The sequence below is a fragment of the Aureobasidium pullulans genome (genome assembly GCF_000721785.1).
Source record: "Aureobasidium pullulans EXF-150 unplaced genomic scaffold scaffold_39, whole genome shotgun sequence".
In the NCBI taxonomy this organism is placed as follows: domain Eukaryota; kingdom Fungi; phylum Ascomycota; class Dothideomycetes; order Dothideales; family Saccotheciaceae; genus Aureobasidium; species Aureobasidium pullulans.
This window is the reverse complement of record NW_021941059.1, coordinates 64,654-90,075: the sequence shown is the minus strand read 5'-3', so window position 1 is coordinate 90,075 and position 25,422 is coordinate 64,654. Positions and strand designations below refer to the sequence as shown.

The window sequence follows — 25,422 nt, the reverse complement described above, 5'->3', positions numbered from 1 at the left end:
GAGTTGTGTCACTCTCACGCTCACCCTCTCCAGCACTGTCGGTAAATGACATCTCAAATTCGCAGTATTCCATGTTCAATGAGCCCACAACGGCCTTGAGGGAAACAGCACATACGTCTCCATCGACACGTTCAACAGTTGTGCCGAAACGAGCCCGTGTAGACGGTCCCGATGGCCTGGTATCTTCTGTTGGCAAAAAACGATCAGGTACGTCAAATGAAGGTATAGATATCGTGTGCCGAAAGTTGGCTCGTCAAAGCTTCAGAGCTTCATCAGTCCAGTGTCTCGGAAGAGACATACATGATGTGATGCAGAAGTAGTACACAGGATGGATGATCGACCAGAGAAATCTCGAAAATATGGTTGTTTTCAACGAACGGCTGTCCAATCCTGAATCAGACTCTGCCTCACAACAGGCAGTGACATATCTGGCGCGCGGTCTCGAAAGCTTCTCAGCTGTCACAGAATAACGTACTAATCTATTTCTCGAATCTAGGCGCAACAGTAGACGACACTGTGTCCAAACCGAATGTCACCTTGCCTACATCGAGCGCCAAAAAAAAGCCGCAGTCGAATGTTACTTCAACTCAAGCCGGACCATACAAGGCTAAGGATCATATTAAAGCTACAGGAGGCTCTGCGAAGCCTCAATCAAAGCCGACAAAGTCGTCAACTGCTCCAAATCTTTCCAAATTGCCAGACACTGCTACCCCTCGTCGTGTTTCAGATGCAAACCTTGCATTGCGACCCGGAGAATCAGCAGACAATTCTAGGAACAAAGATACCCCATCCACAACAACAACTACTACTACTACAGTGGCACGTCCTGCAACGCTCGATGGCCAACCAAGTCTCAAGCCTTCTACGGCTGCTAATACGACCCCTAAGGTCGCACCTAGGCTCGCTGGACCTTCTCGTCCAAAACCGATTAAGCTGTTTATGGACAAATCCACTAAAAGACAACGACCAAGGGTGAATGAGTATACCTCGAAAGACTCGACTGACACTCAATTCGCCAATCTGGCTTTGCAAAGAAGAATGCAACTCTACAGTCACAACGAGCCGGCCCCTGACCCGAACGCTCTGAGGTTTATTGACCCATCCACTGGAAAGATTATCGACAATGCAAACAACGCCTCAACAAACGCGCTACGACTAGATACCGACGTGGAAAGAGTGTCTGATGTGGCGTTATCGGAGAAGTCGGCGCCTGGTTTGGAGGCTCGTTCTGCTTCCATCTCTGACATTCGACGAACTCCTCTCAATGGGCGCGTGTCAATGCCTCAGTCAGCACAAGAAGCTGCACTAAAGTTTGCATATCCATCAGCTCAGCCAGCTCCGCCAGCTCCGCCCCGCTTTAATACCAAAGGCATAACTTGCCGTTTCTGGCTCAGAGGGACATGTAAGAAGAGCGAGTCAGAATGCATCTATGCGCACGAATGGACAGGTGTCCTTGACAAGAAGAAGAATGCCCCGTGTACGTTTTTCCAAAACGGAGGATGTATGTTCACCGACCAACAATGCGAGTACCAACACAATACTTCTTCGAAGCATGGGGAGCGGGAAGATGTCAATGACTACAGGGCACTGCAAGGGCCCGAGCGATTAAGGCGTCGCTCTGAAAGTCCCGATCACTCTGGAAAACGTCAGGATGAGGTTGAAGGACGAAGAGGCAGATCAAGCCTGTCACAGATCAAGACTCGTCTCGATGAGCGATCTCCGATGATATCGCCGTCGCTGGCATCGACCGCAACATTCGAGACTAGAAATGAGTCAGACACACATGTGGCACATCCTAGGATGCGTTTGGACGTAGACTACGAGTCGTCGGCAAACGCGGTTGGTCTACTTGACGTCGCGACTTCAGACCCTGGAAATCAACCAGATCTTTCAGAACCCGTCAATGCATGTCTCACAGTCAGCCCTGCCTCCCCGCCAGTCTTCACCATGGATGTGAAGCTGAGTTTTGACACAAAATCTTGTCGATCAAACTTTTTAAGCACTTATGGCGAGAACGTCTCTCTCGAAGGCACAGATATATGCCGCTCACGCGACTTTGAGGCATATTGGTTTGAGGCTGACAAGACCCTTGCGTCGGGTCAAATCGTTTCTGCAGTAGGAGACACTATGGTTGCTTATCTCGAGGACTTCCTAATACTACACTCTTCTGGTGTTGTGGTCCGAGGCGAGAAATTCGTACTGGTGGTATATCCTACACAAAATCCGGATTGGAAGTTCATGCCCCATAGAGGCCCCGAAAGATCGGGCCTCCGATGGCACCTACAAGGCGCAGGACCAGAGATGCTCGAGCCACTTGTAACTAAACCAACCAAAAGTTCATTTCCCTCTATGTGTACCGAACACTTGGGCCTCGATTCTGAAGTCCTGTTCGCAACAAACAAGGGCAAGCAGACCGACAAGCTCGTGTGTCTTTTCTTCCCTAGAGAAGCGCCAGAAACCAAGGTCGTCGAGGCTTTCTTGGTCGATTCAAGAGCGAAAATCTGCTTCTCAGACGATCACGAGCGCTGGGCCCAATTCTGCAATAACAAAGGGTCATCCGGAGTGATCCTATTCCACCCCTCGATGAATGCTTTCTGGAAGGTTCCTGAGTTCTATAGTGTCCTGGCTACCACAGCTAACGTCTTCCAAATCGGTGTTTCAAAATCCAGCAAATCTCGTCCTGATTTGCCCATGCAATACAGCTGCACACGACTCTTTCCCAACGGCTCACTCACTCTCATCACTGATGACATATTCAAGTATTACCCAGCCCTAGCCGTCAGAGTACTTGAGAGCTTCGAAAGCCTAAAGCTTAAGGCGCAAGGCGCACGATGCGACCGTATTTACTGTCGCCCTGGCATACTGGCTTGGTTGGCAGAACTTATCGATGAGGACTGTGAACAGGGCATTTCCACCGAAGACTCTCCCAGAGTCAGGTGTTGGCAGCTAGCCTGTGACCTTCTCAACGTCACTGTCGCCGACAACAGCAGCAATCCTTTCCGTTCCGATATGGGACCTCCGCCATTGCTCTATTCGCCACGAAAGAGCCAGATGCCCGAATACGGTCCTCTGTGGGACAGTAGCGAACAAGAAGCTACCGATTTTCTGGTCGGTTGGTTCGCAGGCCACTGTGTGGACGAGTGCGAAAGCTACAGACGCTTTACCGTCGTCTATGAGCAGCATGGCGCTACAGCACCTCAGACACCTGGCTTGCTGCAGTCCGCAAACCCTAAAGACCCAAAGGGGTGGATGCTGAAGTATCGTCATCTAAAGGTCACCACGCCCAACAGGTTGCTGGCAGCCCGCGAAGAATACGAGAAGTCTAAGATGAGACAGCGTTGATTGAGGGAGGGGGTTAGGAGCGAGGGTAAGAAGTCAGAGGGAAATTAATCGATGTAATTATGCTTGGGGAGAAGGAGGACATACAAGTATTGAGCTCGCGCTCTATTGGTTGTCCATGTTGCACGAAGATGATGATAACGAAACGAGTTTGCTTTACATAGCATTGGTACATACCTATTCAGCAGAGGAAATCACACCTCAATGTGTACTCTATAATGAACGTATAACCTTGCATTTGTTCATAAGGGTGATAGCACCTTTCAACTAAGAAGTTCTATTATGGATTTCGTGTCGGGCGTATCGTTTGTTTCTTTAGAGAAGTATCGTGCGTTGTGCCTTTTTGCTATCGTAGACGACGCCGATAGGTACATGAGCGATGACCGAATTCATAACTGCCTTGCTGGACAGATAGAGAAAGATCCGGTGCAACGTTTTAGTCCAGTCTCTCTCGTCTTCTTGCAATCGACCAGATAAGCCATGTTTCCGGCTGCTTCAAAAGGTCTTCGCAACTTGATTGATCCGTAGCATCGTATTTTTAAAGCGTGCTGATGCTTGATGGGTGTTCCAGATCCACGGGTATGCCTTGCATCTTGAGACGCCCACTTTAGCTTGACAAATATCTTTTTCTCTAACCGTTATGTGTATTCTTAGGTCTGTATCCTTGCAAGTGCCAGAGAAAGAAATCTCAAGAATTTCAAGCTCTCTTATGCCCATCATAAACCTCCACACCAAAAGCCTTCTTCACAGCCCACGAATGAGCAGAAGCACTGTATCTCAAACATCAGCATCATCATCACTCACCCTTACAACAGCAGCAGCAAACAACAAAAAAACTCACATCAAAGGCCCACCCCTCCAAAAGGGCAACACATTATCCATACCCCTCCTCCTCTCGGCAATCCTCTCCATAATCTCACCTTTTTGAAACAACCTCACCTCTTCACCTTTGACTTTTCCGTCTTTTTCGGCAGCGAGCATCCACAATCCTACGGCGTCGAGTTGTGCCACTATGCCTTCTCTTTTCGCCAACGATATCAATTCCGCACATCCATATCTCTTACTTTCATCCAAGGCTCTACAAGCGGATGGTCCACCGAGTAATTTCCGTGACGTGCGGACGGTAGGGACGTAGATGGTCAGGGACCAGAAGCCAGTGTTGCGGAAGACGAGATGGCGGATTGTGGCTAGGAAGACGGCGACGGGGAAGTTTAGACCGATGGAGAGGTCGCCGCGGAGGGAGTCCATGAAGGTTATTGTCGATGTGTTTGGGTGGGGGGAGCGGTGGGCGAAGAAGCTCAGGAGGCGGTGGAATGCGCCTTGTGCTGACATGTTTGTGACTCGAATATCTTGTCCAATTGATTCGAAAGAGTGGTTACTGGCGGTGAAAGATTTGGGTTGACAAGGGAAGCTCTGGTTGTTTACAGGTGAAGCTTCAGCAAAGCTTGGTGACATCAAGGTGTCCAAAAAAAGTCATGACGACATTGCTTGCTTTTTCTGAGTGTTCTACAGAAAGATTCCAAACCATCCGCCCGCAGATGCTCTGTACAGGGTTGATATTACAGTATATGACCAGTGCTCCCCCGTTTTTATTCTGTCCCCCCGCGTCTATACCCACTCCTTGGGCTCCTTGAGTACACTCAACATGCGCTCTTCCCTTGAGCCCTTCTCAGGAGCGTGCATGTATTGCCAGCGAGCGGTCAATGGCAAGCTCATGAGGATACTCTCGACTCTGGATCCAGGTGTGTTCAAGCCGAAGCTTGTGCCGCGGTCGTGTACCAGGTTGAACTCGACGTAGCGACCTCTGCGGAGTTGTTGCCATGCCTTTTCCTTCTCAGTGAAAGGCATGTCCTTTCTCTTCTCGATGATAGGGACGTACGAAGGCAAGAAGGCGTTGAGGCAGGACTGGGCGAAGGAGAAGAGGGCCTCCTGGTCCTTCTCGGTCTCGTCGAGGTCATCGAAGAAGATACCGCCAACACCACGGGTCTCACCGCGGTGCGAAACATAAAAGTACTTGTCGCACCACTCCTTGAAGCGGGCGTAGTAGGTCTTGTCATGGGCATCACAAGCGTCTTTGATTGTGCGGTGGAAATGAATGACATCTTCGTCGAACAAGTACGAAGGGGTAAGATCAGTGCCGCCGCCAAACCACCAGGCATTGGGAGTGCCGTCGGCGTTTGCGGTCTCAAAGTAGCGATAGTTCAGGTGCACGGTCGGAGCCATGGGGTTCTTGGGGTGCAAGACCATGCTCAGACCGGCAGCAAAGAATTCCAAACTCTCCACATCCGGGTCCAAAGCCTTGTGGTTGACCCTCATCTTGCTGATGGCGGCGCGCGGCAGGGTGCCGTAGACGATCGAGGTGTTGACACCGCCTTTTTCGAAAACATTGCCGTCCTGTAGGACACAGGTGATGCCGCCGCCGCCGTTGGGGCGGTCCCACTTGTCGACTTGGAAGCGGGTGCCGTCGACTTTCTCAAGCTCGCGGACGATCTCCTCCTGCTTGGATTTTATGAATTGTTCCATTCTTAGACGCATGGGGGACGTCTGCGTGACGCCGGATTCACGCTTACTGAGACTGTCTCGCTCTGCGATTGACGGCGGCTCCGTGTGCTCTACGTCTCCGGTGGCCTGGCGAGTCGCGTGTCAGTGAATGAGCGACTGGAGTACGTCATGATTGGAATGTGTATACCATAGAGTAGATGAGGGTTCCAACAAAGACCACGCCTACAGCGAGGCGCGTCTTGGGAGCGACGACCCTCGACTTCTGAGGAGAGCCTGGAGGAAGAGGAGGCTTGGTGCCATGGTCGCCAATCGAGCGTACTTGTTGCTTGGTGAATCTGGCAGCACGAGCCTGCCAGTAGGGTGCTCGGCTTGCTTGTGCTGTACGGCGGAATGCCGTGGATGCGAATGTGCTCATGGTGAATGTACTGATGAATTGGCCAAAGATGCTGCGTAGACGAGCAGGAAAGGATGTCTTTGGTATTTGAACTCAAACCCGTCTATGCATCATGGAGCTCGGTCATGATGATTGAGCTTGGACCATGACCTGTCAGGGACCATCCGATCATCACTCCACAAATGATCCCACGTCAGCAAAACAGACATCAAATCATTCGCGACTTCTCCCGCACACTGTCTACCTTGTCCGAGGCGAGAGCATACCGATCTTTGCAGAAGGACCGACCAACAGCGAAGCCATCGCCAAGCTTGTCTCTCTATTATCTTGCTCATTCATAATGACCTGACAGTAAAGATTTCCTGGAGCCTTGTCACATCTGGATTAGATACCTGTGCAGTCCCATAGGGGACTCTTATCGAGTAGCCTCTATGATTATGAGACACTCTATAAGCCAACACTTGCCTCTGTCAATCCTGAAGCGACCCAAGTTTATATTCCCTTCTACCCAAAGCCAATGCGCCGGACAGGAACTTCGCAACGCTGAAAGGAGAGGTCACCACACACACGCCAATCCATTCAATTCTTGCAAAGAAGGCAGATCGGCTGGTCAAAGTCAAAGGGGTGTGCACGTACAGGGTAGATGTACTGCTCTCTTGGAGAGCCCCTCCCAAGTGAAGCTCCATCGGCTTGAGAAGTATTGTGTAGTACTTCAGTCGCGCATAGATTTGTGTAAGATGACCCTTCAAGACCATCTGCGAATCTCACGTATGGTAGCACTGTGATATCAGATGGGGTTGATTTACGGACTCGAAATCAAGGCGGACTCACAAGACAGCCCTGAAATAGTCCTGTGCGGTTTTGGGAGAGCTGCGTCTTGCGACAACCTCAATCGCCATTCTATTAGAACACGTAGTTCTCAGAGATGATGCTTGCCTTGCGGTGAGTCACGAATTCAACACCGCAGACATGAGTTGTCGCGGTGGTCGAATTAGGCTGTAAATGAGTTAGATTTCTTTTGCCTTCCCTATATGTTCAATGGGTCTTCTTCACTTTCTTTTTTTCTATCCAACACTAAAACACTGAAACCACTCGATTACAAACATTAGAATAGATCAACCACAAAACTATTCGATCGCAACATATCAAACAACTTCGGTGAAACCCACAACCGCACAAATGGAAAACATAACCGCCCAAATGGAGGCAACGACATTGCAAATGGAAGACTCACCAAAATTTACCATCTCCGATCTTAAAAGCAACAATCCCCTATGGTGGCGCATCCACGTATTCACATACGACCTCCGCCACTACCGCGAACGACCAGACTCGCTCGATCGTCTGGAAACCATAGTAGACATATCCTACCTCAGCACACCCTACTTCAACGAATCAGAAGTAACACAACTGAAATCAACACTCCTCTCCACGGGCAAGACTCTCGAGGAGACGATAGAACAAACACTGCATGAACGACTCAACCGTCGCTTGAAAAAGAGGCAGGAGAGTAATGATTATCGAGTCTGCGCTGCCCATGATCTGGCGCCTATTTTCGAGAAGGCTTTCGGTTTGGACCATAAACAGTTGGCAAGAGATGTTGAGTTTCTCAAGTTGGTGGATGAGAATGGGTTGCAGGGAGGAGAGGCTTGGACGGGTTTGGCGACGAAACCGATATGTGGGCCCAAGGCACAGCCTGGAAAGAAGAAGAGGAAAAACAACAGGAAAAAGACTCGTCAACCAAATTGATATCCTTGAACGCGGTAGTTGACAAGGAACTTTACACGTACATCATATCGTACTCTTATATCCACTGCTCTCTTTTTGCAAGACCACGATCTCGCCGCTGTGCCCACCATGCATCTTCTGATCACGCCTTGTATGTGTATCTCGTGTGCCTCTTTAGTCTCATCACGAACAACCACATCCAGGTCGCAAGCTATGACACAAGTACTTGATGAAATCGCATGACTGCACGATGCTAGGAAGTAATCGCGACCAAGTATTAATACCAGGGTCACCCCATCCCAACAACCACACCCCCCTTTCCACACCAGCGATCTTCCAGACCACCTTCCATTCCCGAGAAATACATGCAAAAATGCCGGGTTCCCTTATCTGTTCTCGACATCTCAACTGCCAATGCTTGTTTACAGAAGTATTTTGTCGAAGTACATGGACCGACAACACCGGCGGCAGTCCGCGGACTTTCACTGATTCAGGGGGTGATGGAACGGTTTTTACGGTAGAACGCCCATGGAACGACTACAATCACAGAGAGCTTCATCTGCTGTATCCGTAAACCGGTGGGCAGGTTTAACAGACGAGGAGAAAAGGGTTACGCGCGTACTACTTTGAGACACAACAAAGAAGGTAGTCGCGAGCCGACAGCGTCCCTTCCTATTTTGGTGCTGATTCAAGGGTTTGAGATGGAGAAAGAGAGGCAAAGCAAAGATCAAATATTCTTCATCATTGACAACCGAAGAGAAAGGGTATCTGCGCTAATCTCATACTCATCTTTGCTTGTAGGAACAAGTAAAACACAACACCCAAAATCATCCCCATTTCACATATATCCCACACTGTTATCTTTCTTGCATACAGTGGAACACAAAAAGATCCCCATCATTAATCGTACCCCCTCCAAATAAGCAAAACATCAAAGAACAAAAAAGACAAACGACCGAAAAAAAGTTGTAAAAAGGTGAAAAGAGCGAAGTAAACATGCGTGTACGCGCGCCCAACTCTTCCAGTGCCAAAAGAGAGGGGATGCACTATCCAAAGTTCTTACCCATACCTCAGTCTTGCTTTGCTGAGACTCGCCAAAAAGAATATAACGCCGTCCTGTTTCTGCTGCTTTTTTGTAATCGTGATACGCCTGATCCATGCGTAGGTGAATAAAAATAAATAAACCGGTGAATCAATAACATGAATAGAATGTAAGAAGCCCGGAAAAGTGATCCGAAAAGTGTCGACGGGTGGAGTGGTTGTTCAGCATTTTGAGATGCTAAGGCTCGAAGACTGTAGGCACCGCGTGCTCAACAGAACCTTTGCGACTGCTGGCAGCGCCTTCGAGAGCGTCTCCATTGACGCTGCCGACAGAGCTATTCTGAAGACTACGCTGGTCTGCGGTCAAAGGAGGAGGTGGAGGAGTCGTGTTTTGCGAGATGGTACGGCTACCGAAGGCGGACTGATGGGCGTGGAGGTTCTGCTCGTATGGTCTCTGCATACGTTTCTCGATGGCGGTAACCTGCTTGCCACAGCCTGTTCGCTTGGCCTTGGCTAGTTCCGGCTGGAGAATCTCGATAAAGTGATCAAGATCCGGCTGGCTGAGGAGGTCCAAGAGTTTCTGTATAACATAGTTTCCATAGTTGTCTCTGATCAGGCCGAGCAGCATAGTTTCCCCTTCACGATTGTTGTTGCGCACAATCACGCCGATGACATCCGTTTTCCACGGGTTTGCCGAGAAGACGAGGCACTTCTCCACGACATTGCTCGCGAACTTGTGCTTGCTGTAGCCCTCCAGACCCTTGATCACAAGCTCAAGCACTCGCTGTCGATCGGGATCAAAGCCGAACTCCACTACATGCTGTGCGACGTAGTTGCCAAAGGAGTCGCCAATCAAGGTGGGCATGCAGTCGTGCAACTCTGCCAGGATTGCCTTTCGTGTCACATCTTCGCAATTCTCAAGACATCTCTGAATGACTCGGCATCCATAGGTGTGGACACTGAGGTGCTGGATCTGGCCAGTGAAAGCTTGGAAGATGAACGATATGTCTTTGGCGTCGCAACGTTCGATGGCCTTCTGGATGACGTGGTTTCCGTTTTGGTCTTTGACGCATCTCAAGACATCCTTCTCCAATTCGCGAACGAGCGAAGCTTGCTGATCGTTGAGTATATGTTCGAGAGCCTAGTCAAGTCAGTCGAGGGTTGATATGTAGACGAGTATAAAACTAACCTTTTGCACAACACGGCAGCCATACATTTGCAGTGACAAGTCCAGGACACGACCTTTCATCTTGTTGGCCAGAATCTTTTTCTGGTTCTGATCGCCGTGCTCGAAGAATTTCTGGATGACATAATTGCCGAACACATCTGTCATGAGCTGGAGAGCATTTGGTCCAATTTCTCGGAAGAGGCGCTCTTTTTCATCGCTGTTGGCTGTTTCAAGCTTTTGTTGGATGAAGCGTGACCCGTGTTGGTCTCCGCTGAACTCGACCACATGGTCAAAGATGTCCTGCAACTGATTAGCAAAAAGCAAAATTCATGTCATCTCTAGGGTCCCACCTTCAACTCATAACGACGAGTCTTGTTGTTAGTCTTGAAGTCTTCCAGAAGAGCACTGCGAAGGCTGTGGCCAGTTTCCTCACGTGGACCTCTTGGGGCAGGCATAGATGGCACGCCTCCGATCGACATTTGGGAATGCATAGGAGGGTATGCGGCAGGGATGCTGTGTATAGCAGAACCGTGAGGCAGTTGATAAGAATAGAAGCCGCCAGAGACTGGGCCATATGGCAAATTCAACAAGTAGCGATGATCCACGTCTTGGACGGATTGCTGCTGATATCTCTGGTTGACGAAAGCAGGGGCGTTTGGATTGGCATTCCTGGGATTGTACATGTTGCCATTCAGGAGAGAGCGTTCAGGGTATTGCGACATGCGGTAAGCAGGGTGTTCGAAGGGTGTCTGAGCTGCTGGTGAGTAGGCGTCAGACGGGAAAGTAGGCGGCACACGAGATATCTCTTCTGCATCATCGTATTGATCTGTCGAGGAATTGCGAGTGTAAGACGAGGGAGATTGGTTGAGGAAGGAGGGCATCGAGAAGGAAGGTCTCGAAGTAGCGAAGTTGTGAGAGTCATCGTGCAGAGTCATCTGCGAGAATTGAGCCAAAGAGTTTGCTTGAGCGTCGGCTGCACCGAAGCTGCCGCTAGGTCTGGAAGCAGCAGAGAAGCTGTTGACGCGGAAGGAGTTTGTGGGAGGTTGAGAGGAGGAGAAATGATCGGGTTTGGCGGGGTTGGGATAGACTGGTTGGACGTCGCTGTGTCGCGAGGGAGGCAAGCTGTTGTTGCGCGATGGAGGGGCGCTAGGCAGTCCGTGGAAGTAGCCAGTGGCCGATGGACGTCTCCTCTCGTCCACTGGAGAGTGAGTGAGGCTGTTCCCCTCAGCAAGCCAGTCGCCATAAGCCGAATCGACCGGTCTCGAAGTAGCGGGCTTGCTTGGACGATCGAACTTTGTAAAGACAGGGGGAGCTTCGTTAGTGTACGACAAAGGCGAATCGAAAGTGCCACTGAACTGCGTCTTTGGCGCGGCTGAGACTGCCGAGTTGATACCGCTGGTCGTAGGTCGCGAGGATGAGAAAGACGCGGAGCCACGTGGAGCACCAGCATAAGCTTGAGGCAGGCCTGCGTTGCTATTGCTGCGATGCTGAGCAAAGTTGGTATCGCTGGGCTTGGGAAGAGGTCCTCCGAGGCGTGTCGCATCGTCGCGCTTTGCAAAAGTGCCTGAGCGGAATGTGTTGTAGTCGTCTAATATGGACGAGTCAACAAGTTGGCCAGAGCCGCTCCTGCCCTCGATTGTGTCCTTTCCACTCAGCTTTCCATTTTGGGCGCCAAAGTTCAGGCTGGTTCTGGGAGCGGTGGTTTGACGAGAAGTCGGGGGTTGTGGGTTGAAGCTTGTGCTCCAGATGTTGGATGTGTTCTGCCATTTGGTCAAGTTGTTGGACGAGGCTGAAGATGTTCCGGGAGCGGGATTGCGACCTTCGCTAGTGGGAGGCCTGAAGGGTTGCGAGAATCCAGACATGGTGACAGGGCGGGGCTGCGACGAAAAGGACGAAGACATTATGGACCAGTGTACAGATATGTGGGGGTAGGGAACGGATAGGGAGTATGTAAGACGAAAGTTTACGAATGTCTAGTCACAGGCGTCAGCAGGGGAGCAACACACGTGTCTAGTGCAAGAGACGGCCTACTCAGACAGATGTTCCAGGCGCTGTTGAATATACGGCAACACCATGTACAGATTGCAGAGGAATACGGAGAGCCGGACGATGGTGGTGGTCAGGTCGAGAAGGGGTCTGGAAGTCGGTCGTGGTTATGTAACAGCGAGCGTCTGCAAGGCGGACGACGATCAAAGTATGTGCAATTTCAACAGCAGGTGCGCGGCACTCGGTCGGCGAGGAAGGTACTCTGGACGGGCATTTGCTGTGCACACAGTCCGCGTCGTGGGCCGAATTCACTGGTCGTTGCGAAAAGGCAAGGGATGCGAGCTTGAGGAATGTCCAACTGAGAGAGTTCGTGCGCACGAGAGAGGGGGAAAGAGCGAGGGACTTCAACAAGAAGGTAAGCGTCTGGCCGGCCGAGACGACAAAGTCCAAGGAGTGTGCGGTCAAATACTAGTCGCGTGGGACAGGATACTCTGTCTACTTCTTTTTATCAAGACAGCTACAGCCCAGGAACTTCCGATACCCAACTTGGTAGATGGCTCCGTCTATCTCCCGGACCTTGTTTGAATGGTACGCTGCGGGAAAGGCTGCCGCCAAGCCGTAGGGAAAGGGTCTTTCCCGTTTTACTCTTGCCCAATCTCTCACCAGCGCTTTCAGGGTTCCAACACTGCTGGCCAGCGTCGACCTTGACTTGTCTTCGTCAATCGGACCACCACATCAATATAAATCTCGAACACATACTACATAGTACATTGCAACTCTACTTTTCCACAACGCTCTCTCCCTAACCTCACCGCTCCCCAGACCGCATCACGTCTGCGGTCTACATCGTCCTGCAGATCACCATGCCCAGCATCCTTCTATACCACTTCCAACCCTACTACCGCCCGTCTCTTCATCATGCGTCGCTTCAGATAAAGACTGCCCTGCGTGGCTTCTGCATGCTCCTGTCAAGACCGGCCAATCCCCACGCTCTTTGCACGTCCGTTTACGAGACAGACAAACGTGCTGTTCATACTGTGCCTCCCAAGTGATCCCTTTAACCAATTTTTAGAAGCCACCATTACAAAATTGGTTCCCTGCAGGCAGCAAGCCTATCTGCGTCTCCGCCACAACATCCCGTATCCGGTTTTGTCTTCGTCACCTTAATGCGCAAAGACGTCGTTTCTCCATCTTCTACCATAAACTCTTCAAACTAGTCAAGTATCTCCTGCACAACAGGTAGATTGTCTATCTTGCATCAACAGTGATGCGTCGGCGATCGAGGATCAAGTGTCCAAACCCTCTCCGTGCTCACTGATGATCCAACCAATTCTCTTGTGTAACCCTGGCACGCCTGGCATGTCAGCACAACTGGGCATGAGCACGAGTGGTGACAAATTCACCAGCTTCCACACATGCCAGGGCAAGGCATCGTTCATATCCTAAACAACACTGTGATACACTGCTTCTTCCAGTCATTGTGTGAGTTATTATCAGTACGAGAGATCTCAAGTATGGCAAGTCTTGCTCGAAACAGTGTACGGTCTTGTGATAGGTTGAAGAACGTACCGAGGATATCAGCACAAGTACGAGTACTTCAGCTATCGCTCCTGTTGTCTTCGGTGACCGGCAACATTCTGGACGGGTAGTAGACGGTGCTGCTTTGTACCTTCTTTGACCGTGTACGGTCGGACAACTCATCGAGAGCTTCGTGCCAATCAGTCTGACCAAAAGCCACAATCCAGAGCGTGAACAAAGGGAAGGCATCATGCACCTACATCATGGTGCGGCCAGGGGTGCATAGCAGAGGCTGACCGCACAGCACGCAGTAGCTTTGCTTGTTTTGAACAGACATACTCCAAGCACTCCTGTCCCAGGTAAACAACATCTCCTATTTTCAGACCCGTCTCAGGGATACAAGGCAACCCCTTCTCATGATTTTTGTTGCTTTAATTATTATTGCTCAAGTTACCGTTTGGCATTGCGACTTTTTGTTCAAACAGACGGAGTTGTCGGGGCAATGTATGTGCGAAATTGGACGGCAGAATGGCTGTGCAAGACCCTCAGTGCTGCGGGTTGAACGGTCGGAGCTTAAAAGGCAACCAAAGGCTAGGACCAGATGGTGGAAAAGCCATGCTAGAGATGCTATCAACCCGTCCAACATCAAACACGATGGAGGATTGTAAGGTCAAGTACAGTACGACGACAAGTGATGGTGAGGTCATATGGGTGCACAAAACCCAAGTCAGACACGCGCGACACATTTCTCTGCCCCTGTCGTGGCTTTTATCAAGGAATCCATCAGTGCGAGCCGAGATGGAGGCCTTGTTGAGTGGTGATTATGCACTCCGCTCATAAATTGACGCCAGAAGTGCACATCATACACCAGCGTCGGCTAGAGGCTTGGGAGAGAGTTGGTTCCTGTTGATCTTGGTGATCTTGAGTAATCTAAATCCGGTTTGGCTTCCCTCACCCACCCAGACTTGCGGACCTTGAGCTGAAGAGTCTTCTTTCTCGAATGGTCCCAGGACGGGTCGGTCTGGCTGAAGGAGGCTCTGTTTTGGATAGGCAGTTGTATCTATTGGAGTCTGGTCCCCATGATAATCATAGAAGCAGTTTCATCGTCGAATGAAGAAGGCTAAGGCTCCTAGTTGGCTGTAATTACATGACGAGTGCTGCTTGAAAAGTGGAGTCGGGCTGCTTGACAGTTGATTGGCCGTTTGATGCCTTCAACGGCGCTAATTGCTGGAGTAATCTTAATCGTCGCGGAGAGACATCAACAAAAGATCAAGCGTGCGCCCTCTCACTCGTGTTTGAGACCTTTTTCGATAATCCGTTTCGACTCTTTCCCCCTACAACACGTTTCGCGACCCCGGCTTCACTCTTTTAGCCGTCGTTCTGCAGTCCATTCGTTCCCCGACACTTGTTGAAGATAGTCCAAGTCGATTGCGTATTCGAGGTATGCACTCCGTAGCGGGCCCCCGCGTTCCTCTCCGTTGAACTCCAACCACCCAACCATCCAACCATCCCTACAGCGTGACGGACGCGATGCCTGTCAAAGGCTCGCCGAGTCGCGCTTTGCAGAATGCACTACCAGCCCCAAAGCTCCAACACAAGCAACGATCTGGCATACTGACATAGTCCCGCCCCAGGATTCTGAAAACTTTAATCCGATTATCAAACGGCACCAATCAAAGAAAGCTCTTCGTACCTGGAGGTTATATGACGCCAAATCCTTAAACCCTTTCTCGCCTTCGACTTTTTAATCGCTACACCACACGCTCGTTCTACCCCGACTTTCGTTCCCCCCAGCAACCATGATGGCCACTCTTATGAACTTGGTCGCTCGCGACAGCTACGACGAATCGTACTCTCCCACAATGGCTGCTCTTCTTATCGCCCTTGTCGTCCTTCTTATCATCGCTCTTCTCTGCATCATCGCCCTCTACTTCATGCGCTGGAGAAAGCGCTCATTACGCGCCGACTCTCTTCCCTTCGATGAGGAGAAGTCATCTTCCGCGCGTTCATCACGCCACCACCGTGTCACCGTTCGCCCGCATGAGTCCATTATCGTCTACCAGGAGAAGCAAAGCCTTATCAACAACTCGGAAGCACCCCCATCGGCCAACCCTGTGCCTGAGATCCGTCTTCACTTCCCCGAGGAGGTCGACACCTCAGGCAAGCGTCAGTCAGGCAGAGTTGTGGTTATCCGTGTTGGCGATCACAGCATTGGCCTCGAACCCGTTTCAGAAAACCTCCCTCCTTACCAGAAGAGCGAGTCGGATCGTTTCCAATCGCTCGACCTCGAGAGGATAGGCGGCCTCAAGGAGAAGGATGTCGAGGCCCGCTACCAATAGTCGATGATGCATGGCATTCCTCACACCCTCAACGACATATCTCAAAAGTAATGACCCACTGGAGCTGCGCCGTCCAATATCTTCTTTTTCCTTCTTTTTCTTGGACCCGCAACCTTTTCTCTTTTCATCTCTTACATACGACCTTCGAGCTGGATATGTTTGAGGGTGCTTGTCCACCCCATGGCTGCCGCTCATGGTACATATCTGCTTCTCTGGCTGCACAGTCCCTTCCGATAGGGTGTTCACTCTTTGTTGACCCCCCAGGCCTACTCAAGCCTCCACTACGACATATCGGATATTGTTAATGTTTTTCTTCGGCGGCTATCCTTTGGCATCTTCAGCCAGCTGCTCATTCTTCTTCGCACACTCCTTCAACAAACATTCCCGTCTTTTTTCTCTTTCGTTTCAGCGTAGCGGGGCTGAATTTCTCAATGCCACGGCGTCCTGATGGAGCCGCTCTGATTAGAGTTGGCCCTCTTGTGTAGGGTTTTGGATTCTTTTTTCTCTCAGGCTTGACCTGTACGACTGTAATGTGTGGTGTTTGTATTATTACTACACATGTCAAGTACTCATAGCGCGCGCTTGACCAATGGTCGAGCAGCAGACGCACAAAATGAACAAAACGGGCTTCGATCCCGATCAAACAACTAGATGTGTGCATTGTACCTCGAGTCGATGATATGACGTGATAGTGGCATATTTTACGTCGGAAGAGACGAATTTAAAAGCTGAGACAAGTGTTTGAAGAGTCGAGGAGTAAAATGAGGACTCGGGATTGGCGGATGGTCGAGCTTCGGAAGCATTTCCCCCTCCACTGTCCAGGCTCCGCATCGTCACCCCTCAATTTATTGCTCTCTCCGACTTTGCACCCGCAGCAGATTGTTGTTTTCTTCCCCCCATTCCATTCTACACCCATCGATGCCTAGGCGGTAGCTTCGAACCAAATGTCAGCAAGCGATGGGGCCAGTGTTGCCGCTCAATTGACGGGAGCAGGAGGGCAGCAAGCTCAAATTCCCAAGACTGAGACGTCCAAGGACGTGCAAAACGAGCGCCGACAGACATTCAAGCGCCGCCATGGCTTTCTCGTGGGCTTCTTTACTTTGGTTCTGTATGCTTGTGCTTCCCCGATGGCTATTGAAGCTTCATTTACTTACTCTTAGCAGAGTGTTCCACGTTCTGGGCATTTTTCTCTTCCTCAGTGGCTTCCTCCTGACCCGCCTGGTCCTCGACCACAAGTCCGAGTGCGCGGTCCCTCCAGTTGCTCTCGGCTCGTCATACACGCCCGGCTCGGTCGACGATGGCTGTTGGCATCCCAAGTCCTTCGACAAGGCCGTCGTCATCATCGTTGACGCTCTTCGCTACGACTTCACCGTGCCTTGGTCGCCAAAGCACCCGCAACACGTCTCCCAGCACTTCCACAACGCCCTGCCCATCTTCTGGGACACTGCCGTAGCTGAGCCCGAGAATGCCTTCCTCTTACCTTTCATCGCCGACCCGCCCACTACAACCCTGCAACGTCTAAAGGGGCTGACTACCGGCACCCTGCCAACCTTCATTGACGCAGGCTCAAACTTTGCTGGAACTGCCATTGAAGAAGACAACCTGGTCGCACAGCTCAAAGCTGCTGGCAAGAGATTGGTCCATCTCGGAGATGATACATGGCATTCGCTATTCCCAGGATACTTTGATCCTGAGCTCACTCGCGCTTACGACTCATTCAACGTCTGGGATCTGCACACTGTCGATAATGGCGTCAATGACCACATCTTCCCTCTTTTGCACTCCTCGAACACGTCTTCATGGGATGTCATCTTCGGTCACTACCTGGGCGTTGATCATGCTGGCCACCGCTACGGTCCTGATCATCCTGCAATGGCTTCCAAACTTCAAGAGATGAACACCGTTTTCGAGAGAATGATTGCAGAGCTCGACGACAAGACTCTCCTCGTTGTCATGGGTGACCACGGTATGGATGCCAAGGGCGACCACGGTGGAGAGTCGGACGATGAGGTAGAGGCTGCTTTGTGGATGTATTCAAAGCAAGGCTTGTTCGGTCGTCGCGATGAGTCTGCCACAAAGCCTCCGTTCACTGCCAAAGAAAGACCCGTTGCTCAGATCGATCTCGTCCCTACACTTTCTTTGCTTCTCGGCATGCCCATTCCCTTCAACAACCTTGGTCGACCCATTGAAGAGGCTTTCATTGGCAGAAAATCCAATAATTACCAGAACCTCGCTCAAGTCAGTCACTTGACTGCAGCCCAAATCCACAGATATCAGAAAGAGTATTCGGCTGTTCGCAAGCTCGACTCGGCCAGCACTTTGCCACCTGAGACCCTTTGGGGAGCTGCTTCCAAGGTATGGGACGAGATTGAGAAGTCAAAGAAGCCTTCTCTCGAGCTCTGGCAAGCCGCATACGCCCAGTTCAGTGCCTATCAGCAGGAGAACTTGCGCGTATGCAAGAGTCTTTGGGCTCGCTTCGATCTCACCAGCATGGCTATGGGTATCATTCTGCTCACAGGCGCACTGCTCACTATTGCACTCTTCGCGAATGGCTTCAGCGGCGATCGTGGTGACATCGTTTCTGGACTTTGCATTCGCGGTATCATCGGAATGGTCGTTGGAGCTGGCGCTGGTCTTTTCCTTGGAGGCGTGACATCCGTCTCTTGGATCAACTCTGTTGCCTTCTTTGCGGGGTTGAGTGGTATTCTGGGCTCCCTCTCTTGCTTTGCAAGCACGCCATCAACACTTCGTGTGCCTCTTCCTAATTCCTTCTGGGGTTGGATCTGCACCATCCCGCCGGTTCTTCTCTGCATTGGCTTTGCCTCGAACTCCTTCACCATCTGGGAGGACGAGATTCTGCTGTACATGCTGAGCTCGATCGGCGCATTGATGCTTGCTTCTTCGCTACGCCTACAAAATCCTCAGGAGCGCCTGCTTGGCTCCTGGCATTCTCTGTCTTTCATCGTTTTGACCCGTCTGGCATCTCTTTCTCGCCTCTGTCGTGAGGAGCAAATGCCCTTCTGCAGATCTACTTACTACGCTTCGGCGACCTCTTCGACCTCGGCTTGGTGGCAGCTCACCATTCCTTTCATCATTGCTGTGATTCTGCCAAGTGCGATTCGCGACTTCTTTGCCCGTACCAAGAACTACCAAGGCACAGCCGTGTTGTGGTTGAGTATTGCTTTCCGTATCGGCCTTGTCTTCTCTGCAACTTATTGGATCCTCGACGCAGCTGACGACAACGAATGGGTTCCTCAGATCTCCAGCGAGAGCCTGAAAACAATCCGCGTTTTCATCGCACAAGCTATCTTGGCAATTGCATGGGCAGCTGGATACAGCGCTTACCTTTACTCTGCGCCTTTCCTGGGCATCGAGACAGAAACTCCTGCACCCGAAACCGAACTCATGGATCCTACCGACCCTACTTCAGCCATGTTCACGCCAGTCAAGCCTCAACAGCGTAAGAAGCTCATAATTCTGGGTTATGCCAACACTCATGGCACCCGATACTTCCTCCTTCCCACCATCTGGGCGCTGGTTCTTCTACTTCTCCAAAAGCCTATGGGTCAAGGCACGCTTGCTCTCTGCTTGCTCAGTATTCTCAACTTGCTTGAAATCATAGATGCCAATGACCTTCGTAACTCACCTCTGGGACCTGTTACATTAGCTTTGATGGCAGGCTTCTACTTCTTCAAGACTGGACATCAAGCTGCCCTTTCATCAATCCAGTGGGAGTCGGCCTTCATCCCGCTGAAGACCATCAAATATCCTTGGTCGCCCATGCTGGTCATCATCAGCACCTTTGCGCCTTACATCCTCTGTGCGCTCGCTGTTCCTACAATTGCATTCTGGAAGGTTCCTCCTCGCACTCCGGGCTTGTTGAACCACGTTGCCAAGGCACTTGCAACTCATGTAGTCGTCTACGCTGCTATCGCGCTTGCGACCGTCATTGAGGCTGCCTGGCTTCGCCGGCACTTGATGCTTTATCGTATCTTCATGCCTCGCATGTTGCTCGGTGTCGTGGTGCTCCTTGTCGTCGAACTAGTCGGCGTGATTGTTGGTCTGCTTGGCATCAGGAGCAGTATTCGCAGCGTGGCAGAGGTGTTTGGCTGGGGTCCACTGGCAGAGGAACTTCCTGTGCCGGAACCTCAACCTGCTGCCGCGGAGCCAGCTACAACAGCAGAGGCATCAAGCGCCCCCGAGGACGTCAAACCAGAGTAAAATAGATCTCGTCTGGTCTTGTAGTATCGATAGAGAGAAGATGATGAAATATAGATTTTTTAGTTCACACATTTGTCGAAAACAGCACATCGACGTTCAAAAATTCGGACTGCAGACTCCCTTGTATCTTCTGTCAATAGCGCGGTGCCTCGGGTTAGCGATCCCTGACTGCGACTCGGCCAGCAATGACCCGGACCCAGGCACATCATCAAAGTTAGCTTTCCTCAGAAACAGGTGCTTCTTCTGTTGCAGAACGATCGACCCCACAACAAACCCCGCAAGCGGGGTGCATGGAGACGCCAAAAGCTTGTTTGACCTTGCCCTCGGATATCTGCTCCCTGCCCTGCTCCCTGCCCTGCTCTAGCCCTTAACTTCTGTTACAAATACCATCCGCACGTCTCCTCTCGTCTTGGTGAGGCGTCATATATCAGTATGCTCCGGTATAACAGCACCCGAAAGTTCACCACACAAATACTCCGTGCTCAACTGCCGACTCGACAAGGCTCTTTTGGCTTATACATTGTCACAATAACTGCACACGTACGACGAACGGTGACCATGGTATGTGCTTACATGCTCCAGATTCGCCTCCATGCATGACCATTGTTCGCTGCGTTCTGTGATCTAGCCCTGCATTGCCTTTCAGTCTCCACGTTGTACGCCACACATATCCTCCAATCCATCATGTGGAGAAGTCCCCACAGATAGACGTGGGGATCAATGTGCAGTCATATAAAGACAAGGCTGTCGTAGGTGACTTGTCGTATGCACAACTAGAACCTAGTCATGAGATCTCGAAACATCCTAGCCACCGCAGCCTTGACGGCTAGCATATCAACTGTTCTAGGCATTGGAACCAACGACCAGGTCGACGCTAACATTGGCTACGGCACCTTCGAAGCACCCTCGGCCAACGTTCGTCCAAGATTTCGATACTGGGTTCCCGATGCATCAGTGAATCTAAGCCAAGTGGCGGCAGATATAAAGGACGTCAAGCAAGTTGGTGCGGGTGGAGTTGAGCTGCTTGGATACTACAACTACGGCGACACGACATTCTTCATATCAGCGATCCCTACAGACTGGACCAAAAATGGCTGGGGAACACCGGCATGGAGTACGTCCTTTCGAACGAGATATGAATACTTGACTTCCGGCCTCTGACCATCATAGGACAATTGCAAGACACGGCTCTGAAAGCAACCAAAGACAACGATCTTATCATCGACCTCGCCTTGGGACCAAACCAAGGTGCAGGAGTACCAGCTCCATACAACTCCGATGGCATTCAATGGGATCTTCAGCCTTTCAATGTCACCGTCCCGATCGGAGGAAACTTTAACGACATTCTTCCAGGATGGGGGACTGGACCTTTGGTATCCGCTTCGATTGGACTGCTGACCAAAACCACAAACGAAACTACGGCGATCTACAAGACCTTGTCCCAGCAATCGATGGTGGATGTCACGAACAAAGTGAACACCGCTGGACGTTTGACATATCAATTTCCTGCAGGATCCGCTGGGGAAAGCTATATCGTCTTTGCTTACTATCTCGTTCATACTGGATTTATGGAGCAGCGGTCACCTTTGTCGGTCATTCCAGGAGTTCCTCAGTCTCCTGTCACAAGTTATGTACAGAATGGTTCTTGGGTTGTAGACCATTTCTCCACCAAGGGCGCCAAACTAGTAACCGACTTCTGGGAACAACATCTGCTCAACGGTAGTGACACTGCTCAGTTACTTAAACAAGTAGGAAATTACGTCTGGGAAGATAGGTATCGTTGTCCTCCAGAGATTTGAGATTCTTTGCACACATACTGATGTATCAAATAGTCAAGAGTATCCTGCGAATATCTTGTGGACTCCTGGCCTGGCTAGTAGCTTTCAGACAAGCCATGGTTATAGTGTCAACAAGTACTTGCCAATCCTGCTCGCGGGAAATTCTGGCTTCAGTACATCATTTGGATCCTCGGTGATCCCAATCTATTATGTCACAGATGAGATTGATTCTGGAGCCAGCCATGTGGCAGACTACCGACAAACACTTACCAATCTTAATGCACAATTCCTCCAGACTTTGACTAGCTGGGCTCACTCGATCGGCGTGCAATCATCTACACAAGTCGTGTACAATTTGCCGATGGATATGCTTGCGAACATTCCCGATGTTGATGCACCAGAGACAGAGACTCTCGGCTTCTCGCATAACATCGACTCTTACAGACAATACGCTGGTCCTGCCAATTTGGCAGGTAAACGCATCATCTCTTCTGAAGCAGGTGCGGTCCAGCTCAGTGCCTACCAGCAAACCATCCCTGAGCTTCTTTGGGACCTCAAACGATCCATCGTTGGAGGAGTTAACAACTTCATTCTACATGGATATCCGTATACAGGAAACTACCCCAACTCAACCTGGCCGTCATGGACAACTTTTGGTTATCGGTTCTCAGAGATGCACAACCGTCATCAGCCTGGCTGGGACTTCTACAGCGACTTCATGAACTATATCTCCCGAGTGCAGTATGTCTCCCAATCTGGTGTGCCGAAGAGGGACATTGTGTTCTGGCTCAAGGATACGTCCTTCACCTCGGTACCTACTCGCTACTGGCCGACTGACTTGCAAAATGCTGGATACACTTATGAGTATCTCTCGCCCGATGACTTTGATCTTCCTGATGCTCAAGTCTTGAATGGTGTTCTTGCGCCATCTCATCAATCGTTCAAAGCCATTGTGGTCCGTGGAAATGACACTTTGACCTCATCGGGAGTTTCGAAGCTAGCTCAATGGGCTCACCAAGGACTTCCAGTCGTCTTTTCTGGAGGTATACCATCGAACATATCTGGGACAAGTGGTGTTTCTTCAAGCTCAATCAAGTCTACCCTGACTCAACTTCTGAGTTTGAAGAACGTGCACTCTGTACCCTTCACCAACCTTGCTCAATCCCTCTCGTCCATTGGTATAACACCACGTACTGCTGTCTCAAAGGGACAGGCATCGAACACGACATGGTTCACCAATTGGCGTGAAGACGTAAGCATCTCTACATCATACGTTTTTATCTACAATGATGCAACAGGACTACCAAGGGGGTCTGGAGCATCGACTGGTAACATCACTTTTGAAGCCAGCGGTACACCATATATATATGATGCTTGGACCGGCAACAAGACCCCTGTTTCCAGCTACCAACAATGGCAAAATACTACGACTATTGCCATCGCCTTGGCCGGAAACCAGACAACCATCTTGGCTTTTGAACGAGGTTCGAAGCTCTCGAAATCATCAGTCCATGTTGAGCACAGCTCAGGGCAATTGAAGACAATACCCGGTGCGAACTACATTGTCAACTTTGGCCACAAGTCTTGCTCTGCGAAACTCTCAAACGGCAGTACCATCACCGTGCCTTCTTCCGACTTCTCTCCGATCGCGCTCAAGAACTGGACGTTGACAGTCGAGTCCTGGACCGCGCCTTCCAACATGTACGATGTTGAGGGTACTGTCAAGACCAATTCGACATTCACACTGAACTCGCTTGCCCCTTGGAACCAGATCCCGAATGCAAATCTGAGCAATGTGTCTGGACGTGGCTACTATACCGTCTCTTTCACCTGGCCACCTGCTTCTTCGTCTGCAGCTACAGGCGCTCAGTTGAATCTTGGAAGTATCATTCACACTGCACGAGCATCGTTGAATGGCTTCGCATTGCCGCCACTTGATGTCGCCGACGCAAAACCCGATTTGACTCCTTACCTCAAAAAGGGCGTCAATGAGCTACAAGTTGTTGTCGCGACACCATATGGAAATGCTCTGAGACCTATCTGGGCGAATCTGAAGAGTTATGGAGACGCGCCTAATCTTTTGGCTGGAGTCACTCCACCGGTAGTTGCAGAGTATGGGCTTGTGGGTGATGTTTCTATCGTTCCATTTGTTGGTGTACGACTTTGAAGTGGAGAAGAAATGTAATAGGCAGGTGGGGTGTGCCATGAGACGAAAATGATCGTCCCTTTCCAATGTGGTTTTTTAAATATGATCAAATTTCCATCGCGACTGTCCAATCTTCCTTCCTTGTAAACTCTGCAACCCTATTTGTCGGCACATGTATAACCCTACTGACAAGAGGGAGGGAGTCCTGAGCTATGATCGACATGTGCTGTGGAAGCCAAAGGTTCGTAACGATAATCAGGCACGGCGAAGGCTTGATGATCATGATCATATCGGAGAAACTTTGATCATGAGATACATGTATATTTTATCCTCATGATACGAACCATCATCTTCCAAAATCACGGAGTATATTCACGAGATCAAGATGTCAAAGTCCACAAAGAAGCAACAACCACTTCACATTATTCTCTTCCCAACCAAGCATAAAAACTTATGCCCAGCCCTACCCCGACTTCAACTGCCGCTCAGGCGTTCCTTCACGCCAAGCCATCCTTTTCCCAGCTACAAAATTTCGATTCCTCAACCAAAAATGATCGCTTTTCCACCATTCAACTTGCGGTTGGAGGGGACGGAGCAAAAGGATAAGATGATGGTCAGTACGGGGGTCGAACCCGCGACCTTGGCGTGCCGTGTATCGGATGATATTAGCACCACGCTCTAACCAACTGAGCTAACCGACCTGTTTGATGTGTTGTGGTTGGTTGACAGCGTATAACAAAGCGTTCAAAACAGAAAGCAGAGGTGTAGGGTGGTGTTGAAAGGGCGAGAGTGACTGGGATGTGGTGTTGATGACCTTTTGTGTGGATGGGTTGAGTCGGCGGTAGACTCTTGAGCTGTCAAACGTCATTGGACCAGTATTCCTAGATTGGCATCTTGGGTCGTGGTGTTGAGCTATTTCTCAGGCAGTCTGAGCATGCAAGTAGCAGGAAGAGCATCCGATGTGATAAAAATGGCAATATCTCGAACCATGGATGGCGCTGAGCTTCAGAAGTACAGCAGACGCCGGTAGGAATATCTATCCATAGGCCAACCATTAAGATAAGCGTGGGAGACATATGGTTGGACCATATCATTGCTGTGATCGAGTCGATGTGTTGTTAGGGGGACAACCCTGGCCTCGGAGCCTGCTGCAAGGGTAGGAGAAAAAAAGGAGAAAAAGGATGAATAAGAGGGAGCGAAAAGAGGAAGAAAGGGAAGAGAAATCTGTCAAGAACTGCGGAAAAGGAACACACGGCGTGCCG

The 25,422-nt window shown here is 50.5% G+C and overlaps 9 protein-coding genes across 9 annotated transcripts; 6 read left to right on the top strand and 3 right to left on the bottom strand.

Annotated features, from left to right (window-relative positions):
- Window positions 1-71: 71 nt before the first annotated feature.
- Window positions 72-3,342, top strand: M438DRAFT_360111 (uncharacterized protein; the record flags this gene model as incomplete). Its single annotated transcript, XM_029907406.1, has 2 exons — window positions 72-207; window positions 497-3,342. 2 exons carry the CDS (start codon window positions 72-74, stop codon window positions 3,340-3,342), a joined length of 2,982 nt encoding a protein of 993 aa, XP_029755104.1.
- Window positions 3,343-3,567: 225 nt separating this feature from the next.
- M438DRAFT_350102 (uncharacterized protein) lies at window positions 3,568-4,923 on the bottom strand. Its single transcript, XM_029906552.1, has 2 exons — window positions 4,181-4,923; window positions 3,568-4,109 (listed from the first exon to the last, which is right to left on the bottom strand). Exons 1-2 carry the CDS (start codon window positions 4,669-4,671, stop codon window positions 4,037-4,039), a joined length of 564 nt encoding a protein of 187 aa, XP_029755103.1. The 5' UTR covers window positions 4,672-4,923; the 3' UTR covers window positions 3,568-4,036.
- Window positions 4,924-4,947: 24 nt separating this feature from the next.
- On the bottom strand, window positions 4,948-6,256 carry M438DRAFT_360109 (uncharacterized protein; the record flags this gene model as incomplete). Its single annotated transcript, XM_029907405.1, has 2 exons — window positions 4,948-5,967; window positions 6,029-6,256. The coding sequence occupies 2 exons, from the start codon at window positions 6,254-6,256 to the stop codon at window positions 4,948-4,950; spliced, it is 1,248 nt and encodes a 415-aa protein (XP_029755102.1).
- Window positions 6,257-7,277: 1,021 nt separating this feature from the next.
- On the top strand, window positions 7,278-7,997 carry M438DRAFT_350100 (uncharacterized protein). Its single transcript, XM_029906551.1, has one exon. It carries the CDS (start codon window positions 7,415-7,417, stop codon window positions 7,982-7,984), a length of 570 nt encoding a protein of 189 aa, XP_029755101.1. The 5' UTR covers window positions 7,278-7,414; the 3' UTR covers window positions 7,985-7,997.
- A 1,245-nt stretch (window positions 7,998-9,242) lies between these two features.
- M438DRAFT_284809 (ARM repeat-containing protein) lies at window positions 9,243-10,627 on the bottom strand (the record flags this gene model as incomplete). The annotated part of the gene is made up of 3 exons (XM_029901481.1): window positions 9,243-10,145; window positions 10,194-10,472; window positions 10,523-10,627. 3 exons carry the CDS (start codon window positions 10,625-10,627, stop codon window positions 9,243-9,245), a joined length of 1,287 nt encoding a protein of 428 aa, XP_029755100.1.
- Window positions 10,628-12,180: 1,553 nt separating this feature from the next.
- On the top strand, window positions 12,181-13,168 carry M438DRAFT_155881 (uncharacterized protein). The gene has a single exon (XM_029899012.1). It carries the CDS (start codon window positions 12,246-12,248, stop codon window positions 12,741-12,743), a length of 498 nt encoding a protein of 165 aa, XP_029755099.1. The 5' UTR covers window positions 12,181-12,245; the 3' UTR covers window positions 12,744-13,168.
- A 2,370-nt stretch (window positions 13,169-15,538) lies between these two features.
- On the top strand, window positions 15,539-16,015 carry M438DRAFT_284714 (uncharacterized protein; the record flags this gene model as incomplete). The annotated part of the gene is made up of 1 exon (XM_029901478.1): window positions 15,539-16,015. The coding sequence occupies one exon, from the start codon at window positions 15,539-15,541 to the stop codon at window positions 16,013-16,015; it is 477 nt and encodes a 158-aa protein (XP_029755098.1).
- Window positions 16,016-16,959: 944 nt separating this feature from the next.
- M438DRAFT_340232 (uncharacterized protein) lies at window positions 16,960-20,236 on the top strand (the record flags this gene model as incomplete). Its single annotated transcript, XM_029904299.1, has 2 exons — window positions 16,960-17,123; window positions 17,179-20,236. 2 exons carry the CDS (start codon window positions 16,960-16,962, stop codon window positions 20,234-20,236), a joined length of 3,222 nt encoding a protein of 1,073 aa, XP_029755097.1.
- Window positions 20,237-20,960: 724 nt separating this feature from the next.
- M438DRAFT_329089 (uncharacterized protein) lies at window positions 20,961-24,282 on the top strand. Its single transcript, XM_029903231.1, has 3 exons — window positions 20,961-21,350; window positions 21,407-22,010; window positions 22,069-24,282. The coding sequence occupies exons 1-3, from the start codon at window positions 21,023-21,025 to the stop codon at window positions 24,179-24,181; spliced, it is 3,045 nt and encodes a 1,014-aa protein (XP_029755096.1). The 5' UTR covers window positions 20,961-21,022; the 3' UTR covers window positions 24,182-24,282.
- Window positions 24,283-25,422: the final 1,140 nt, after the last annotated feature.